Here is a 21,979-nt window from a genome sequence, read left to right as displayed (position 1 = left end):
TTTTCCTACCCCGAGCACTTGCGATTAGGGTAATTGAACCCAGCTAATTGGCCCCCTCCAAACGCGGCGTTTCTTTTTTTCATTTGCAGCTGCAATATTGTTGCCGGGCCATTGGATCCCACCTTAAGGTTTTTGATTCATTCCTTCGCTCATAATGTTCTGCGTTCCGAGACACCAAGGCATTATTTGGATTAGCGGCCACAAATCTGACTTTTATTCTATTTAATTAATTTTTGCAAATATGAGCTTAAGTAAAAATCAATTAGTATAACATAATTTATATTTCAATTGATATTTATAAAAATTCAATTTAAAAAGTTGAAACTTATTAGATGGATAATAAAAAATTAAATTTAAATATAAAATGATTTAAAAAGGATATAAATTTTATTAAATAATATAGCATCTTATCCTTAATATAAGAGCTAGTTAATTAGTTTGAGTAAATTAAAAAAACTAGTTAAGTTAGTTATTTGTAATAAATATGCGTTGTCTTTTTTAAAATATACATGCTAATCAAATATATTAGCTAGAACTGTCATTATTACGGTAGTTATCTTGAAAAATAATAGATAAATATAAGAGTTAAAGTGGATGAAGATTTTATATTTAAAATTAAAATGAAAGTAAAATGAGCTCTTATATTAAGAACTGGAAATAATACTGCTTGTAGTCCTTAATACAATATCAATTTACAATAATGACAAGTTAGTTTAAAAAAATAATAAATATAAAAAGAAAACTTATATCAAGTTACTTAGATTAAATATGTCAAGTTAGCCCATCAAATTAAGCCAGCAATATTAATCTTACACATCATCATTTTACCCCCAAAATAGTTGTTAAACCTTGTTAAAATAAATATGGAAAAATGGTTTTATTTTTTGTTTTAGTAAGCGTTTTAAATGTCTTAAAAGTACTTTAAAAACATTTTTTTTACTCCCTCCGTTCCTTATTATAATAGACATTTGATACTCATGGCATGTTCCCATATATAAGAGACACTTAAAAGTTGTCTATATTTTTTTGTATTAACTTCCTATTTTGCCCCTATTTATTTTGTCTCCAACTCATACTCTCCTTCCCTCCCATTTCTTTTTCTTTTAATAATTTAATTGTTCTCTCTCATACTCTCTCTCCTTATTAACAGGGGCATTGTTGGAAAAAAAATTCTACTTTTTACATATTAATTATCTTCAACTAATTTTAACTGTTTTTTTTATCAACGCAATTTGGTTATTTGTCTCTTATAATAAGAAACGGAGGGAGTATAAACTAAGAAAAAATTCTTCCCGTACACTTTTATTTTTTTCCATATTGGTCTTAGCAGTGTTTAGTTATTGTTTTGGGGCTAAATAATGATGTGTAAAATTAATACAATTGGCACGATTTGATTGACTAACTTCACAAACTTAACTAAGTAACTTAATATAAGTTTTGCCCTAAATACAAATATTTTTTAAAAATTTGTTAATTTCTTAATCTCTTTATACAAATTAATTAGGTCTTACATTAAGACAGCAGATATTATATATATTATATACATAATGTGATAGTTTAAAGATGAATATTAAAATTAAGAATTATAAAAATAAAAAATAGTAAAGGTATTATTGAAAAAAAAAATTAGAAAACAATGTGGATCCATTTTTAAGTTTTTCATGACAATTTTATCTACGTAATAAGGACGTCCGGGGTAAATCAGAATAATTTAATCTTTTCTTGAAAAAAATTATCTTTTATTTTAGAAAAAATGACAAAAAAAGTTAAAAATTGCAGTATTTCAATTCAGGTACTTAAGAGATCACAATATAGGGAGAAAGTGATACCCGATTTGGTATTTTGCAAGTATAGTTAAATGACAAAAATGCCCTTGTATTAAAAAATTTATTAACAAGTTGTGAAACAGTTATTAGTGTTGAATAGTAAATGGCAAGAAATGTATTGACAATAACAAGTTATTTATTAATAAATAGTGAATTGATAATGATAAATGTTAAACAAACAATAACAAGAAACATACTGATAATGACAAATTTGACATTGTTTTTTAGAAAATATGATATAAGAATATTTTAGTCATTTGGTTATATTTGCAAAATATCATATTAGGTACTATTTTCTTTTCTGAGATTTTGACCTCTTAGGTATTTAAATTAAAATATTATAATTTTCAACTTTTTTTTTTTGGTTATTTTCCCTTTATTTTATTAAAATAATGTGGACCAACCTTTTTATCCCTCTCTCCCCCCCTTTTCAAAACAAACGAACGCAACCAAAAGTCACCCGGGGATGGCCCTATTCCGGACATGGACATACGGCTTTTTTACTTTTATGATGCATTTAGCTCCCCACACGGCTAATCTAAGCACATTCCATGAAGATGCTAAAAAAATCCAATACCCGTACTTTTTTTTATTGCCAACAGAAAATCAAATACAGATAAGTTGTGATTCATTCATTCATTCATGGGCGCCTTTCTTGAGGAAAAAAAGTGGACTTCAGTTGTTTGTTATATTTTGCAGGGAAAATTATAATCACGTCTTAAAAATAAAATTAGTTACTTTAAAATTTATTGATAATTAAAAAATATGCAATGACAAGTTTCAGAATAAAAAAAAGACAATAAATTCAGGCTGGTCACTTAAATTTCTTACTTGGACCTCATATTCATATTTTTTATATAATCATATGATACCCAATACTATTATAACATGATTTTATATGTTATATTTTCATTTGTTTTTTTAATCTCGTATAACTACCATTAAATTTTTATAACGAAATATTAGGTCATAACAAAAATGTTGGCAAAAAAAAAAGGTCATAACAAAGCTACGTGGAAGCAATAAATCAAATACTTAATTATCATTTTACTTATAACGAAATTTCTGCACCTATTTTCAGCATGGATCATATCATACGTATATATTGCACAATTCTCAAACATTATTATTTTTTAATTAACCCTACTGGTTGGGGCTTTAGTTTTCTCTCAAATGAAAAATTAAAAGAGGTCTCTAAAAATATTAAAAAGAGTGGAAGCGTCATTTGAATGGGCATGATTAATCATATCACTTGATAAAATGGTTAATTAATTAAAACGTTCATGTGCTGTTATGTGAACCTGTTTGCGCGTTGGCATGCGAGCATGGAGTATTGTAAACTTTGTATATAATATTTTTGAATTTTTATATTAAAATCTCCCTCTATATTTTCATCAGAAAACTCCCACCTCTTTTAAACCACAATGGGCAAATGATGCATAGTCCTCAAGGCTAGCTCTTGTGAATCCTCAAAGCTTTTAATCCAAAACAACCGAATTGATACGAAATACTGCTTGATTATTAATATAAGAACTCGTTTCATTTTTATTTTGGTCCTAAATATGAGACTTTAATTTACTTTGTTTCTTATATTTATCTATTATTTTCTGACATAGTCCTTATAATAATACTAGTTCTAGCCAATATACTTGATTAGTGAGGATATTTTAGAAAAAACAACACATATTTATTATAAATAACTAACTTAACTAGTTTTTTTAATCCATCAAATTAATCAACTAGTTTTTATATTAAGTACCAGAGGTAATATTAGTAAACATTCGGTCATAGAGCTTAAATCAATGTTCAGAATTACACTCAGAAAGAAATTAGTAGAAGAAGAAGAAAGAGAGGATATCAGAAGCACAGGGAAAAATTATTTATGGTAGTAATGCTACCACAGGAAAGCAAGTGACTGGGGAAACGATAGAAACACAGTTCCTTCGGTTGCAATTGAGCTCCAGAAAACATGAAATGAGCATACCCACTTGGGATATAGTCCAAAACCATTGTAGCCCCAATTGTGAGAAAACGGCAGTATCTATAATTATGGTGGCAAGTCCTAATGCAATCTTGATCGAACACCAAAATTGTCAAGGTCCAATAGATTGTGAAATTTTGAGAGTAAATCAGATTCCCAATCTCTCCTTCCCAAGAGGGAGAATGTAACTTCACCTAGAGATTCAATAACTCAACCTGCATGCCAACTTTTGAAAAGTATCAATCATGAACTCACAATAACAGCAGTAAAGATTTATTCCACTAGGTGAGGTTGTCTATATAGGTCATGCAATGTTATTGAACTCTATTCAAAACCAAATCTCTGAATATATTGTTAATTGAAAGATTTCGTTCAATAATTTCATTAAGTGTTCTCTTTGGCCTTCGTCTATTTCTTTTTAGAAGACTCTATATTGTTTGATCAACTCTTCTCACTAGCACATCTGAAGGCCTTTTCTATACATGATCAAACCATCTTAATCATGAACTCATACAAGTTATAAAATCCAAAAATATTGTAGAATTCTCTGATTAGTTGCTGCAGAATATTGTTGTGAAGAATAATTGTCACCACCGACGCTCTTTGAGGAACGTCATAAGCATAGACTTCTTTATCAGTTTTCAATATGTTGATAAAACATGGCCCAACGTCCGAAGAAGGTAAGCAGTGTTTCATATATCGGCCAATTCATCAAGGTGTTATCTCCATAATGCCGAGGCTCCCCGCTAACAACTAGCAAATAACAGTGCCAAAAAAAAGAAAAAATCTAATGCCATTTGGTTGTTTTAACAAAATCCATATGGGAAGATCAGCCAATGAAATGATTGGTGAAGCGATTCGGAGCCTCTCCTCTCCTCTTTCCATTCTCTTCCATTCTTTTTTTTTAATCATTGGATTAATATTTTAATGAATCATATTTAAATCTTTTTAAAACTATTATAAAAATATTAAATTATAAAAATAAATAAATTATAAATTATAAACTATATTAAATTTTAATTTTAATAGTTTACAAAAGCACTGAATTTTTTATAAATACTTTATAAAAAATTAAAATCTAAATCGTTGAAATATGTTAATCTAATGATTAAAAAAAGAAAAGGAGGAAAAAAGATGGGAAGAGAAGAGGAGAGGTTCCAAACTGATACATGGAGCCATGATAGGAGAGCCCATCAATCATAGAGGTGCGGACAAAATTTCTGAATATAGAGACACAAAAAGGTCCAAAATTCATAAGCAAAATAAATTTACATTAACTCAGTTCTAAATATAAGATCTAATTTGTTTAGTTCGCAATGTATTCAGGACCTATTTTTTATTTATCTTCTAGGCAAAAATAAATTTAGACATTGATTTTCTTGGCTGTAAAAGAGCCAAACGAACTTTTTTATAGTAGGCACAATTATCTTCCTATTATTAGAGGAAATAATTTTTATATGTATATTGTTTAAATTATGATAATGAATTTGTGATTTATTTTGGTCCATTCTAATTGATCGAATGAACTGTTGTTTTAGACTTAAAGCATGTTTTACTCTTCAGATATGGTGATTGCGAATTTTGAACAGAAAATAGGAAATTTGTTGGGTTAACACAAATACAATCTCTGGTTTTTTAAACTTATGCAAATTTTGATTCTAATCCATCAAATTTCAAATCGTAAGTTTAAGTTTTTCAAGGAGTAAAATGATTCATGCTTTTATCAAACTATAAGAACTAATATTTTAGATTGATAGAAACTTAAAGAATCAAAATCTATGATTTGAAACTTGAAAAACCAATGCCAACATGAAGGCGCATTTGAAATATTTTGTTAAGAGGAAGTTGTTGATTATAATCTAATTGTTATTGATTATAATCTATAATTCAGTAAATTTGTTCAATCGCGTGTAGAACGGTAGATCAAGAATTAACTAGGTCATAACAAGGCTACGTGTAAGCGATAAATCGAATAATTATCATTTTACTTATAACGAAGTTGCCGCATCTGTTTTCACTTTTCAGCATGGATCATGTGCATACATTGCACAATTCTCATACATGATCTGTTTTAGTTATTTCTAAGCATGAATAATTATATCACTTGATGAAATGAATAATTGCTATGTCAAATTCTCAGTATAAAACCTAGTTGACTAATTTATAGAGATTAAGAAAATTAAATAAATTACTTTAAAGAATTATACTTATTTTTTTCCAAACTAATTTGCCTAGCTATAATATAATGATATACATAAGTATTTTAAAAAGATCATATAGTATGTAATATAATTAAATAATTTTTTAACAAATTTTTTTTATTAATTTATTCAAGTTGATCAATTAGGTTTTATATGAATGACTGGAGGTAATAATTAAAATGAAACTCATTTATCTAAATTTTGACTCTTTCCAATAATCTTTTCTCCATTTTATCATGTCCTTTAATATATAATACTTAGGAGTGTTCACGGGACGGGCAGGCCCGTCTCGGTCCCGTCCAAGTGAACAAGGATGGGACAAGACTTTTGTCCCGTGTCCTGTCCTATCCCGTCCCGTCCCGATTCTCTCCTAATCCTGTTGTTACTGGGATGGAATCGAGACGTCCCGTCCCTTTTTTTTTTCTTTGCCCCTTTTTTTTGGGCCTTCTATTTTTTATTGGGCTTGTCATTGATTAAAATTTCTTATTTTCTTTTTTTTGGGCCTAACAGAAGTGAATAAAAAACTATGATTATTTTAAAATTTGGGCATTTGATTTAATCGACAATACTTTTAATTTGTAACAAATTGGCCCACTTTTCTGCATAACAAGCCTCTGGAAAAACTAAAAGCGTAAGCAATCCATCTAAAAAAATTCCCTGCGATGATATTTCTTCATTTAATATAATTTCCTAATATGGTCCATTCTTTTTTTTTTTTGAAACATGTTCAATGACAGTTCCTGGAAGCTACCACCCCACACCAATTTTAGCTAAAGCACAAAACATAGGAGCCAAGCGAGCAGAGCGAAGCTGCAAGAAGGATTAAGCTTCTCATGACAGCATAGGGAGAGATACCGACGAACGTGTGAGGCGGGGAGATTAACTCAGGAGTCCACTAAATATCTGAACGGTGATGATTGAGCAGAGCAAAGGAGATATAATCCAAGTTAGAGCTGAGATCTGGACCTGCTACGGCTCGTGGCGAGGAGAAGTCATGAGGTAACGAGCTGGCGAGAAGGAGCTTGGTCTCAGTGATCAACATGCTGGAGAATTGTGAGAGGCCAAGAGGGAGAATCTGGAATGGCTGAATGGTGTTAGAAAAATAAATTTAGGGCATATCTATCATATTTGTAATTTTTTTTAAAAAAATTATATATCCCGGGATGGGACAATCCTGTCTCGTGTCCCGTCTCGTTTTGCCCAGTCTTTTGTCCCGTCCCTGAAATTTTTTTGTCCGTCCCGTCTCATCCCAAAGTGATCGGGACTGGGACGGACCCATCAAGACGAGACAATTTGAACACTCCTAATAATACTCAACTTTCTAAATAATTAAGTGCTCCATGGCTTGTTATGTTAACTTGTTTGCGTGTTGGTATGCAATTATGGAGTCACAAGTAATGAGGTACAGTAAATTTTTTGTATAATATATTTGACATTTTGTATAAAAACCTTGATCCATATTTTTATCAGAAAACTTCCATCCATTTTAAAGACTCTTACTCCAAACATGACCATTGATGTAAAATCAGTTGAATAAATCTGTATTACGTAAAATTTTAACCCATAGTTAAAAACCAAATCGGCAAATTGTTACACATTAAGATGATAATTAGTTTCATATGTATATTATAAATATATATATTTTTTAAATTTTCAAACATATCAAAATTTTAGGGGGTTATTCCAATAAGCAATTGCTTATTTTAGAAAAGGGAAAACCATTTTGCACATATCTAAACTTTACTTCAATTTTTAATTTGGTACCTATATTTTTTTTGTTTTTTTAAAAAAAATCCTTTAACTATCTTCCGCTATCTCTGTTAACCCCCATAATTTACAAAACACACTCAAGAGCTAACAGACAGATAAATGGCATTAAAGGAGAAAAGAAGGAGGGAAAAATTAGAAGATGCAAACGCAGACGCACAAACGAAGGAGTATTGTCTCCTTTGTCTTACACATGATTTAGGTCAATAAAATCCCTGAATAGCATGTGCTATATGATTTATACATTATACTCAACAATTTGTGATGCCAAATATAACTTTCAGAGTTTCAGTGTCTTGCAAATTGTTATCTAATTAGAAACTATTATACTATTTTTCAACATTTAGAATTTGCTTTTAGATAAGAAAAAGTAAAGTTGCATTGAGCAATGAAACTTGCAACAGCTGGAACTAACTTGGAGTAGCACTTTAAAGAGTTCATACACTTCGAATAACATGATTCTTAAAAGAAAGGTTAGCAGCTTTGTAAGCATTTTAATCCCTTGTTCACATATAAATACATATACATACCGCTAGAATTATAGTTTCAAGCTGACAAACTAAAGCTTAAAATACAAAAACTTCAAGTAAAATCAACTGACCGTAGAACCAAATCGTATCAGAAGACAAATTACAAATCTCACCTATCCAATCAAAATCACTTTCTCGCTAAAAGGAAAAGCAATTGCACGATCAATCAGCCTAGCTAGCAGGAGGTGAGATCAGAGAACCCATCCTCCCTCTATGGCAAAGATCAAACCTATCGAAGAATATCCCTTTGCAAAAAGCTATGATTATGTTATAGCCCTCAACTCCGAATCGCTTTGCAAATTGAACCCCCTAGTCGTCGAACACCTCTCAATCGCTGAAGCTCAGTTTCAATGAAGAAGTTGGATTTTAAACCTCCCTCTACTGCGGAGATCAAATCTGTCAAAGAAAATCTATTTGTATAAGGTTTTGATTCCGTCAACACCTCTCCAAATCACATTGCAAATCGAACCCCTCCATCCATGGAAGACCTCCTCTGTCACTGAAGTTCAGTACGTTTTGATGAAGAAATTTGATTTGAACAGCATTAATTCCTTCGTTGGCCCTTGGTTGTGTTTTGTAAAGTGTGGGGGTTAACGGAGATAACAGAAGATAGTTTAAGGATTTTTTAAAATGTTAAAAAAGTATAGGTACCAAATTAAAAATTAAAAGAAAGTTTAGGTACCTGCAAGATGAAAAGATTCATGAGCATTTGAAATACGCAAGGCACTATTGAAAAAATTAAATAAATAAAAATGTAGATATTTTTCATTAGAAATTAGAAATGAGCACAGATTCGGTGGTGTGAACCAAAATGCCAAATAAAGCTTATCACAAGACTGCAATGTCAACACAGACCATAACAAGAACTTGGCTTCCTTCAATGGAAATGCCACAAGTTACAGCAAAGTATCATCCACAAGTGTTACAAGTAGCAAAATATCAAATCCGTCACAAGTGTTACAAGTAGCAAAATATCAAATCCGTCACATTTAGATTACTTCACAATTGCAATGGTCGTCTGCTTCTCTCTTCCTCAGCCAATGCCAAGAGTTGTTAACTACGTGGAGGCAACTTTTTCTTAAGAGAAAAAGATCACTATAAATGAAACGAAGAGAAATTACAGTGCAAAGCAACTAGCTCTTGGCAAGGCGAGTAAATGTGAACAAGGAAAATTAACAGACTGATCAGAAATTACAACACGAAAACTAGCAGAAACATTAAGGGAACATAAATCTAGTTAAGTGGCACTTGTACTAGAAGGGCTGAAAGAAGAGGGATAGATGAATTTTCTCTTATTGCATGCAATGCGTCCGAGCCTTCAAGGCTAGCTCCTGTGAATCCTCAAAGCTTTTAATCCAAAATAATGTTAGTCCGAAACAAGCAATATGAAATTGAGGTGCTGGTCGAGATGATGATTTAATCCACTAAAACCCTTGAATCAGAGATGAGTCAAGGAAGGCATTATCTAAACAACAACAACAACAAGCCTTATCCCACTAGGTGGGGTCGGCTACATGAATCACACAACGCCATCGTGCTCTGTCAACAACCCAGTCCTTAGATTTATTGTTGACTAGGAGGTCTCATTCAATGATCTCATTAAGCGTTCTTCTTGGTCTTCCTCTGTCCCTTCCTCTGTTCCTTTTTATGGGACTCCATCTTGTCTTATCTACCCTCCTCACCGAGGCCTCCAATGGCCTTCTCTGTACATGTCCAAACCATCTTAAGCAATTTTCAACTATTTTCTCTTGGATAGGTGCCACACCGACTCTTACTCTGATATTTTCATTTCGAATCCTATTTTTTCTTGTATGACCACACATCCATCTCAACATCCTCATTTCTGCTACCCCAACTTTGTGCTCTTGTTTTCCCTTTATTGCCTAACGTTCACTACCATACAACATAGCCGGTCTTATAGTAATCCGATAAAATTTTCCTTTAAGTTTCTCAGGTACCTTCTTATTGCAAATAACTCCAGTAGCTTTCCTCCACTTTAACCAGCCAATTTGTATTCTATGAGAAACGTCTCCTCAATTTCTCCATCCTCCTGTATAAACAGCAATTAACATTTCTTCTCTTCACTGATCTATCTCAAGTAGAATGAACCAGAGAAACTCCATGGAGACACTGTAATGATCTTACCCGCAACAATGTATATGGTTACTGATTTAGACCAGAAAAATAAGCACAAAACAATTGAACTGATATAAAATACTCTCTTCAGTTCTAAATATAAAAGCTAACTGACTAATTTGAGTAGATTAAGAAAATAGGTTAAATTAGTTATTTGTAATAAATAGATATTGTTTTTCCCAATATATTCTTATTAATAAAGTGTATGAGCTAGAAGAAGGACTATTTTGAAAAAAAATGAATAAATATGATAAACAAAGTAGATTGGGATCTTATATTTAGGATCAAAATAAAATCAAACAAGGTCTTATACTAAGGATCGGAGGTAATATTAGTAAACATTCAGTCACAGAGCTTAGATCAATATTCAGAATTACGGCCATAAAGAAATTAGAAGAAGAAGCATAAATTCAGAGAGAAGAGAGGATATCAGAAGCACAGGGAGAAGACCCACACAACAATTTTCGAACCCCCACCCCCCACCCCAACACTGCCTCCCCTTCTGCTTCGTATTCCCATCTCCAAACCCTATTTGGATTCCACCTACTTGAGCCAAATTTAATAAGCTTTGGCCCATTTCTTCTCATTAGGTCCATATATTTCTGGATCATAACATTGCCTTCCCCATGACATTGACCTTGCCCTTAAGGTCAAAGGCATGCGTAGTGGCTGGTAGCAAACGGAGAGCATTATCCCTTTAAAAAGAATCACTGCAGTAGCTACATGACAGTCCTCAAGTGCAGCAGCCAATGGCAATTTATAGGCGACAGACAAGAAAAGCACAATGAGCAGGGAAGTGTTAAGGTGCCAAACTGAACAAGCCAGTTCTGTAAACAAAAGGCAATCACAAGGTAAACAAGTATTTACTCTATGGGAGGATCCAAATCAATTCAAGAGAGAAAAAGTATAAGCAACCCAAAAGACTCGGTTTTGAATGCCTGCGGTAACATCATCCCGGGCAATTGTGAGAGCCAAAACAACAATCATCATGAAATCATTTTTAATTTTATGATATTGGCCTTCATTCCTAGTAGCAAGGACAAGAACAAAGTTCTGATGAATCATTGTTGTCACTGTTTCAAAATGATTCTCCCTGGTACTAAACAAGTTGAAGAGAAGCGTTGGTGGACTGCTTTGTGATTGGTGAGATGGGCAAAATTATTCATGATAGTAATGCTACCTGAGGAAAACAAATGAATGGGAAAAAGATAGAAATACGGTCTTTTTTGATGCAATTGAGCTCCAGAAAATTTGAGATGAGTACACCCACTTTGGATATAGTCCAAAAGCAATGTAGCCCCAATTGATCCTTCATCTAGTGAGGAAACGGCAGCATTTATAATTATGGTGGCAAGTCCAAATGCACTCTTGATCGAACACCAAAATTGTTAAGGTCCAATAGATTATGAAATTTTGAGAGTAAATCGGATTCCAAATCTCTCCTTTTCAAGATGGAGAATGTGACTTTCACCTAGAGGTTCAATAACTGATAACCTGCATGCCAACATCTGAAAAGTACCAATCATGAACTCACACAAGTTATCGAATCCAAAAATATTGTAGAATTCTCTGATTAGTTGCTGCAGAAAATTGCTATGAAGTATAGTTGTCACGACCAACGTTCTTTGAGGAATGTCATACACAGTTCTGCCTAAAGCTAGATGCAATGAATAAATAAAAAACAGTCAAACCTGCGAATAAAATTATTTTCTATTATGCTTCAAATCATATAATTCCAGGAGATGCAATGATCCAAGCATCACACATTCATCATAGCCAACCTGACCTTCTCTTGGAACAGGCATCCCAAAGGACTTTGAACTTGGACAAAAAACAACAAAAAGAAATGATATTCATTCGGTTTGCCATAAGAAACAAACACTTGGAAACCATTCAAGCAAATTCAACTTTAACATTAGGGTAACACAGACTCATGTACCTTTGATTTGTCTTATACTCCAAAATAAATTCAGACATCGATTTTCTTGGTTGTATAAGAGCCAAATGGACCTTTAATGTGGTCCAAAAAATAGTGCAAGGAATTATATAAATCCAAAAAAACTATATTTTAGCTGCAACTCTGATTCAAGAACAGAAACAAGCCCGAAAGGTTATAAGTCAGAACCAGAATAAACTATAAAAAGAGGAACAAACTCATGTTCAAGGCAAATTATTCACTACCAAACATAAGGTAAAAATAAATGTGTAAAACATATTGCTTGAACAAAATTTCTCCAAGAACATTTACTTCACTGTATGATCAAACAATTTTAATTGGAATGAAACAGGAAATTGCTAGCCTTTGAAGGCCAAGTTAAACATTTACAGTACACAACTATAATCAATAGTAGGACTAGTGCATCCAACCATATTTTATCATTTTACAAGACCACCACCAATCATTTCACGGAGAAGCTTCTCAACGTTATCATTCTCTCTATTCTCCAAAAGAGCTTGAATAAGAGTTTTATATGTTACTGAATTAGGGAGACATCCATTTGCTCCCATTTTTGAAAGCAAGGACATAGCATCATCAAACAAGCCTTTGCTGCAAAGCCCACTGATCATAATGTTATATGTGTAGACATCTAGATGATAGCCACTGGTCAAAAGGTATTGAAAAATCTTTCGAGCGTCATGTAGTCTGCCTCCTTTACACAAGCCATCAACAAGTATATTGTATGTGTATACATCAGGTTGAATTCTCTGGGCAACCATCTGCCTAAATAGTGCAATCCCTTGACCAAGATTTTGACTTTTGCAAAATGCATCTAACAAAATACTATAGGTGACTGTATTTGCGGCATGACCGCTTTCATACATCTCATAAACAAGATCTCGCACCTCTGACATTCTCGCTGACTTGCAAAGGCCATCAATAAGAGAATTATATGTTATCACATCAGGAACCAAGCTTTTGCAGCGCATTTCTCGAAAGAGATCTAATGCTGTATCGACCATTTTAATCTTACAAAATCCATTGATCAGTATACTATAACTAATTGCATCAGCTGTTACACCGCTTTGAACCATCTTGGAGAATATTTTCTTTGACTCATTCACGTTATTCATCAGACGGTATCCATTCATTAAAGAACCGTAAGTTACAACATCCGGTCTCTCACCACATTTCATCATCCTAGCAAACATGGTTTGAGCTTCAACAATCCTCCTTTCTTTACAAAATGCATCAATGAATGCATTAAATGTATGAATATCGGGTTTGATGCTTTTCAATTCCATTTCATGAAACAATTGGGTAGCTTCTTTCCACTGTCCCACGCTGCAATAGCCACGGATTAGAGATGTATATGTAATAATACACGGCAGAATTCCTTGATCAATCATTGCTGAATAAAACTGATGCGCCTCAATAACATGGCCACATTTGCAAAGGCTATCCATGATAGTGCTATAGATGATTAGATTAGATTTAATTCCCTTCTTCTCCATCATTTGGACCAATTTAACAGCAGATCTTATTTTCCCTATTTTACACAGTCCGTTGATCAGGGTGCCATAACTAAGTTCATTGAATTGAAATCTTTTAGCCGTTAAGTCATCATAAAAGTCTAACGCTTCCCCAACCTTGTTGCTAATGCAGAGTCCTTTTAATAAAGTATTAACTGTTATCACATCTGGTCGAATATCCATTTTGAGAATCCTTCCCAATACTGAGAAAGCATAATTCATCTGACCCACATGGCAGTAACAATTGATCAAGACGTTCAGGGTACATAAATCAGGTATGAATCCCTTGAACTCCGCTTGAGCAAACAATGAGATCGCAGTTCGATAGTGTTTAGCCTTTGCAATTGATCCCAAATGCTTGTTAATTTGGATGATGGAAGGCGGGGGGTGCATACGTAGTAAGCGATTGAACGAAGCAACGCTGTCGCCGATATTCATTGCGTTAAAAGTTTGGGAATGAGCAAAGAACTCGGGATTGAGGGAATGATAGAAAGAGGGAAGCATGAGAGACAAAGGTGGTGGAAGAAAGTGACCAATTTTGGGCAATGCATACCTTGAAAATGGACACAAAAGGTGGAGATAATGCATGGCTAAGCAGATGAGGCACGACAAGAGCACAGCGAACTCCGATAGCTTCGAATCAAAGGAGATGCAGAGAAGAAGGATTGAAGTTGAAGGGGATTTGCTGCCCAGAGCATTTGGGAGTTGGGTGATCGAAGACAGCATATCGGCACCCTCCAAACGCAGCGTTTCTGCAATCTGCAGGTCCATGGTTGACGTGTCTTAATGGTTTCCGTTGGATCCAATCTTGAGGTTTTGACTTTTTTTGATTCTATCCTTCGGTCATAATGTTTTGCGTTCCAAGAGGCAAGACTGCAACATACTAGAAAAATCAAGTAGTCAGTGCGGGTGGAAACCAAAATTTCAAAAATAATTTTACGGTTTTCAAAATAAATATATAAAAAAATTTATCTCAATTTACAAAAAAAATATTTCTAAAAATCACTCCTCCTAATCCCCAAACACTATACTTCTACTCTTGCCCCCCCCAGAAAATCGAATGCAGATCATCAGTGGTGATTCATTCATTCAAGCGTGCGCGAAAAAATCGCACGTGACTTGATACTGAATATATATATATATTACAAGGATCAAAATTTCACCCATTTTAATCTCCTGATTTATACTCTTCCGGTCCTTAATATAGGACCCGATTTTTGAGTTGGTTTTGATCCTAAATATAAGACTCATTTCTCATATTTATTAATTTTTCCTAAATTACCCTATGGATACTCCATCAACCATAATCAAATAGAAAAGGGAGATAGAGTATTAAAAAAGATGATTATGGTGTTTTAGGAAAAATGTATCATTTTTCTTATAATTAACTAACTTACCTAACTTTCTTAATCTAATCAAATTAGTTAAATGAGTCTTATATTAAGGACCGGAGGAGTATTATTTTTCTTTTAATTAGTTTAAACTCTCGCACGCACACCCCGTGCACATTTTTTTACTAACGCTCAATAGAATATAATCCTCGTTATTTAAAATCTCAAGATATTTAAAAACATAATTAACTTAGGGCGTTACGAGAGCTAAATATGTTTCAATTTGTAAATGCATTTTACCCATTACATGGACATCATAAAATGCATTTTTTTCCAATATTTACAAATATTAAATGTGTGGAAAAAATTCTGACGAAGTAATTACTTGTCTTAGAGAGCGAATGAGATCCATTAGCATTAGAAATACTGGAGGCAAAACAATAATACTTCAGAGATAATTTCACTACAAATAAGATCAGATGCTCTGCCCTTTTTCATTAAGGGGGCAAAAAGATTAGTAAAAACTAGAAGCAACATGCCAGACGAACGAAGTAAGTCCTTATAATCAACTCGGGTTCGATTGAGAAGCAATGCGATAAACACTTGTAATCAACAACCAGACCAGTAATACACGAAAACGAGAAAAAGAACCTAGAAATACCGTTAGTCAAGGACTAAGCCCACTTAAGGGCAGAAGGGACAGAGTTGGACAAGCATACCTCAAACGGATTTCCTAATTGAGACTACCCCAGATGTTACAGGCTGTAATAAATGTCACACTGCTCTGGTCTTAATTATGCTATACCATTTTTTATTCATGATATACAAGTAAAAATGTTGAGTATGCAGGAGGGTACACCAAGCTCATACTTTACACAGGAACTGCACTTTAGGCTTCTCCTTCCCGCATTACGAATAAACCATTGTGGATGAACAGTCCTTCAACAAAACATACAAACCGTGCTTCAAAGTTTACTCTTCAAAGTCAATGATCGGCAGTATGGCATGAATTTGTAACCTCAAGATTATCCATTGAGAATCAAGGTTCTTGACTCTTCACTTATACTAAGCTGACTCTTCATTTATACAAAGCATAGAACAAAAACGTAACTCTTAATATCCGTGGGTCTCCAATAACATTAGACGCCTAACACCGGACACGTACAGAAGATAAGTATTAGCTGGAGAACTAGATATCATCATTTCAAGTTCTAAATCAAAATCGCGAATCATTTCATTCTACAATTCTTCAAAAACATTGAGCCTGGTGAATAGGTAGATGGAACCAAGATTTCTGAATTCTGATATTGATGCAGCTTCAAGGAATAACACGTGAGTGCAGCTAATAAAAAGGAGATTCACCATCGGAGTTAGTAGATTGGCCAAAATAAGGAAGTTTACAAAATTTCAGTAGGTTGCAATAACATGGCAAGTTGCTATCAATGGGTATGGACAACAAAAAGCTAGCATACTACAGAAAACATAGTGCCCATTTGAGGCCCCCCCCCCCCCCAAAAAAAAACAAAGAAAGAAAGCTGTGTGTGTCAGAAATATTATAAAACTCTCTTAAAACAAGTAATGTTGACGAAATTGACTCCTGAGATAGAACCAACTACGACTTAAGGATACTTTTACACAAACTCCTTTAGAAGTCACCTTACAATCCTCGTCTCCGACCAATGGACTTATTATGCAGCTCCAGTAAGCCTTGGAGAGATTCCAAAGACCATGCATCCTCAGTTTGGGCATATACCTTTTGATTTAGGGAATCTATTATGATGCTGACATTACCAAACCCATATATTTGATGACCATTATGCATTCTGCCAGGTTTCAGCTTGAATAGCAAACCATGTTGCTGGGCATGGGCCTCAATGACTTCCTTTAAGCTCATCTCATGCACACCTGCTGCACTCTCCATATGGGCAGCACCCCCCAAGCCTGAAGGAGCTTGGGTTTGAGCATTAGCTGCTGCTTTCTGCTGAGCCTCAAACTGCCTTTGCTCAAGTACCCTAAGATAGCTGATATTTTCTTTCAAGCCAGGCTGGACCACCTCCATACCTTCAACAGCCTGGTTCATCATATCAAGACCACGGTTTAGCTGATACCTAATACTTTCGTTAGCCAGAAGTTCCTTTGGAATAAGCTCTTTCCAACCCAAATACCATTTTGTTACTTCTTCAAAGTTAGGGTTTGAGCACAACCAATGATACAAAACCTGAAGCCACTTGGTGAAGAAGAACTTTTCCATTATATCAACCATCAGATGAATTGGGACAGCAGAAGCCCAATTCATCACCCAATAAAACTGATCAAGTTTCTGATCAGCTGGATTCACTTGGAACTCTTGCAAGACAAGCTGCAACTTTGGCACAATAAATCGAAGCATGAGCTGTTCCCAACTCACTGAATCAAATACGGTCTTCCAAGGTGACAATATAGCATAAGCAGAGCCATCGCTCGGATGCCAAGCACCAAGAACAGTACTCAATTTGAAGCGTATCATCTGGTACATTCCCTCTAACTTGTGCCCTAACAAAGGTAACCATGGGTGCACCCAAGTATGGATAGGAATTGTCTCACGATGTGGTTCCCATGTATCTACAGCACTTGATAATTTTGGCATGACTATATTGTCCAACATGGCTGTGAGAACTGAAGAAGGAAGCAACTTTTCCCATGACTCCAGAAACCGTAACATTGGCTCAGGATCACGTGCCTGCCAGGTATTGATGCCTGAAATCCTAACAGCTGGTAATACAACTTCAGAAATCAATTGAGTATAAGGTGATGTTACATCCCAGATATCAAGGCACTCTTCTTCTTGAAGCAATGTTTTCCACCGTGATACCAATTCTAACCCATGTGATGGATTTCGAAGAGGATCCCATCCTTGGAATACTCTAATAAACAAAGGCAAAGCATATGAGCAAGCAATACATGACAAGTTACACAACTTGTAGCTATGAGTGTATCTTTTCCGCAAGTCAGCAAAGCACTGGGCAAGCAAATCCAATGTCAATGTCCCCATTGAGTTCTCTTCTCCGACTCGGTCCAGCACACTTGTTATTTGCTCCAAATCTTCCAACTGCTTTTTTTGGTGTGCTGCCTCAATTTCTAACTTCTCTTTTTCTTTTTTCAAGCTAAGTGCCGTCTCCCTCTCTCCCCTCAAATTTCTATCAATCTCTTGGATATCTACCTCAGCCAACCTAACAATTAACCCCACGTTATGTTGAAGCTCTGGCATTGGAACATCATTTTCCTTAGCCTTCTCCTCAGCATTCAAATCAGACAAATTTGTAATTACTCGAACCTGTGGCCCTCTCATATCAAAAACCTTCTGAACAACCTCCAGACCCTGTTCTTGATTGGTTGCTAACAATTCCTCAGCAGTAATATAATCTTCCTCATCTTTCTTCTTCTTTGACCTTGATTTCTTTGACCATAATCTTTCCTTTGCTCTGACAGTCGTAGGTTGAGCAACTCCTGGCAATGCTGTCTTCTCAACTTGCACACTTGGCAAAGGAGTTGTGGCCTTCGAGTCATTAAATCCAATGCCTGTATTCTTGGCCCTCATATGGGCCTCAACAGGAGCTACAATACCCTGTTCATTCTTCCCAAGACCACCTCCTTTATAGCCCATTTTCTCCAACAACTTCATTCCAATCCCCTTTGTATACTTCTCAAACTTCCCAACATCTGAAAATCCATCTTCAGCTTGAGTTTTCCCTTGAGCTCTCTTCTTCTCCAATTTTGCTCTCTCCTTTTCCTTCTCCCTTCTCATTGCTCCCTCATGAATCTTCTTTCCAAACGCTGTAGGCAGAAAACCATCATCATCATTATCACCATCAGAAGCATTTTCACGATGACTGGTATTAAAACCTAACCCAGAACCAGAAGTGCTAGAAGTCCCCATGCCAAGACCTAAACCTGGCCTATCCTCACTAGCATAACTTTCTTCTTCAATCTGTTCTTTAGAATGGTTATCATCTTGATTAGGCATAAAAGTTCCAGTAGAGACAAAATTCACAGGCTTGCTGAGGTCAGGCTTCTTAGATAAGTCACGATCTTTTCTCCGTTTTCTGCTTGAATAATCATCATCGTCATCATCAGAGTCTGCAAACACCCCATAAAGAACATCTTCTCTAGTTTGAGTGCGTTTTTCTTTGCGCTTTCGATAGTAGAACTCACCACCAATCCATTCACCGCCTTCAAAATCATTATCCATACCAAATCTCTCCATCTCTTGATATTCATCCATCTTTAGAGGCAGAAAACCTAAAAATTAAAAGAATAACCCAAAGAAATTAGTAAATCCAAAGGTATTCAGACTCGAGAAAAATAGATAAATCTCGTTCACTTGATGCTTTTCATATGACAAACAAAATGGGATTCATTAAATACATCTGGCATAACAGAATAAATCATGCATGAATTAGCAGGGAGAATTTAGCAAGAACAACACCAAGAAATTAAGAAAAACATTTTTTTTTGGGGGGGGGGGTTGGTTAGGTTTCCCTTTGCTAACCTATAGCTAGCAAAAAGTGAGATTCATTACACAATAAAGCAACTCAAACCTCTTCTACTTTGCAAAACCGTCAAAAAAAAAAAGAGAAAGAAAGAAAGAAAAAAACTGAGCGCAATTATGAATGAGGACTCGCTAGTGGGAATCAGGAGTTTATTTTAATTCAGTAATTATGTGAGTGTGTGTCTGTTCTTTTTAATTTGGATAAGAAATTTACAGAATACTAGGAGAGCTAGAGAAGGGAGAAAATGGAGAAAGAAGGAGGAGGTGTCAGTAGGGAGAGTAAGAGGCAGCAACAATGGGGTGAAGAATACCGATCAGGCCATTAATAAGGGCCACCTGGGACACTGCTGCCCTCAAAGGAGGCCGAGTTAGTCCTTTTCCAACTGCAGAATTGCCAGCTTTACGGAAGCCTGACCCCATAATATTTTGGCTTTAAATTTATAAAAGCACTATTAAATTGGCAACAAAACCTTGAGACAGAATGACTGCCAATAGGATAGAAGTTTATATGGCATCAATTAAATTAAACTGTTTTAAGCCAATGGTTCAATCAATACTCCTGATTCTTGTGACCCATTCAAAGTTACCGTATCTGATTGAAAACCCATTTTCAAGAATAACCTATTAAATTCCTGAAGTTATATTATCAGCCAATAGAGGACCATCCAAACTGCTTTTCTACAAGAAGATAAAGATATTAATCAAAAGCAGAATGCTAAGGGGGCACAAATCCTAGAATCATCTAATGTTGTTTTCAGTATGTTTATTTTGAAATGTAATTTTTAGAACAATTGTCCAAACAGATTTTTTTTTTTTTTTTTCAAAAGTTATTTTTAAAAAAGCAGTTTTATAAAATTGTTTTGAGGAGAAAAAAAAGAAACATACAGGCCTGAAATCTTCGCACGATAAGTATTTATGTATTTTAATCACTATCCTGACCACAATTAAGTGATGCTTTCTTATCTTTTGCCATGTTTATAACCAGCATTATGTTATCTAATTATTTGATTTTGCAACAAACTAATGCATTACATTGAAGATTCAACACCAAAAAGAAAAACCCTTAGACAAAGACACATGTACACTATAATTATGTTTTTTTTTGGGGGGGGGGCACATGTAATCAAGAAACATAATATAAATTCTCAAGTCAATGAATGCGCCAGAGTTATCCATCGCATAAGAGTTTATAAGGCAAAAGCTAGTACAGATTCTACAGCAGGTGGTAACAAAATAACTCCCACGCAATGTAACAGCAAAACGAAGCCTATGAAAATGCTTATAAGTTATAATATTGTCTGCTATTGTCTCTGTATATTCATAAAGGAAAAGCCATCAAACAGATAATGAGTACTGAATAACAACACAATGATCTTATATAAAAAATCCTACCCATCTGGTTTGCATTAATTAACAAGATGAAGACACTAGTTCCATAGAGCAAATACAAGCCAAGTACTGATTCATCTCATAATTATGAGTTGTGCTTATGCGTTCCTATAGCCCTAAACCTTGCTACTGCTTTGCATTGCTAAGTTGCTTGAAATATCGAAACCATACTTCTGCAATATTGAGCATCTAAGGACTTCAGGTGAACAAAGGATTTGGTTCCCAATAAAAGGAGTTACTTTTGGTCCACAGCCACTACATCATCCTAATTTTTAAGTCTGAAAGCTAGAGCTGAACAATTGAAAGAATCAGAAAAGATAAACTTACAAGGTAGGAAGGAAGAAGACGAAGCAGGGAGAATGGAGGGAATGGAGGAGTAAGGTGAACGACGAACACCCTTGCAATGGACAGGTCTCGGAGACGTTGTCGGAGTCACGAACCGGAGGCGCAGCCAGCAGGTGAGGGAGGAGAGGACGCTGTAAACCGGAAAGCTGAAACTCAGAAGCTAAGCAACGGAGGTGAGGAGGATTCGAATGGAAACGGCGTGAGTGAGGCGATTCGATTTCGAGGTCTCTAGTCTGGTCCGGTGTCTCCAATGGCGTGATGCGGGATTTCCAGAGTTACTTTCGGGAGGCTAGGGCCTGAGGGGGTTCGAGGTTGGGAGGGAGAGGCAGATTTTTTTTTTTTTACTGGTAAGCACAATGGGCCAAGTTTTCTTTTTTCCAAAAGAAAAGTGGGCCCAACTTCTGAACCATCCCACACTCAAAGCACGGCTTAATACCCGCTCTCGGCTCAACACACGGTTTGATGTGGCCCAGC

At 35.0% G+C, this 21,979-nt stretch overlaps 2 protein-coding genes across 3 annotated transcripts; both read right to left on the bottom strand.

Annotated features, from left to right (window-relative positions):
* Positions 1–12,817: 12,817 nt before the first annotated feature.
* Positions 12,818–14,683, bottom strand: LOC114715840 (pentatricopeptide repeat-containing protein At1g63330-like). The gene has a single exon (XM_028900739.1). It carries the CDS (start codon positions 14,681–14,683, stop codon positions 12,818–12,820), a length of 1,866 nt encoding a protein of 621 aa, XP_028756572.1.
* Positions 14,684–15,803: 1,120 nt separating this feature from the next.
* On the bottom strand, positions 15,804–21,793 carry LOC114715845 (septin and tuftelin-interacting protein 1 homolog 1-like). 2 transcript variants are annotated; one of them, XM_028900748.1, is made up of 3 exons: positions 21,488–21,793; positions 16,873–19,521; positions 15,804–16,544 (listed from the first exon to the last, which is right to left on the bottom strand). In XM_028900748.1, the coding sequence occupies exon 2, from the start codon at positions 19,502–19,504 to the stop codon at positions 16,901–16,903; it is 2,604 nt and encodes an 867-aa protein (XP_028756581.1). In that variant the 5' UTR covers positions 19,505–19,521; positions 21,488–21,793; the 3' UTR covers positions 15,804–16,544; positions 16,873–16,900. The 2 variants fall into 2 exon arrangements, with proteins under 2 accessions (XP_028756581.1, XP_028756580.1); XM_028900747.1 differs by lacking the exon at positions 15,804–16,544 and having other exon boundaries at positions 16,753–19,521.
* Positions 21,794–21,979: the final 186 nt, after the last annotated feature.

This window comes from Neltuma alba, unplaced genomic scaffold, assembly GCF_004799145.2.
Source record: "Neltuma alba isolate B1F8T4 unplaced genomic scaffold, ASM479914v2 tig00011615_pilon, whole genome shotgun sequence".
Taxonomy (NCBI): domain Eukaryota; kingdom Viridiplantae; phylum Streptophyta; class Magnoliopsida; order Fabales; family Fabaceae; genus Neltuma; species Neltuma alba.
Note: the sequence above shows the minus strand (reverse complement) of the source record. Positions and strands in the feature narration are given on the sequence as shown.

Coding starts and splice junctions, on each gene's coding strand:
- LOC114715840 (XM_028900739.1), bottom strand. CDS start 14,683: ATGGACCTGCAGATTGCAGAAACGCTGCGTTTGGAGGGTGCCGATATG.
- LOC114715845 (XM_028900748.1), bottom strand. CDS start 19,504: ATGGATGAATATCAAGAGATGGAGAGATTTGGTATGGATAATGATTTT.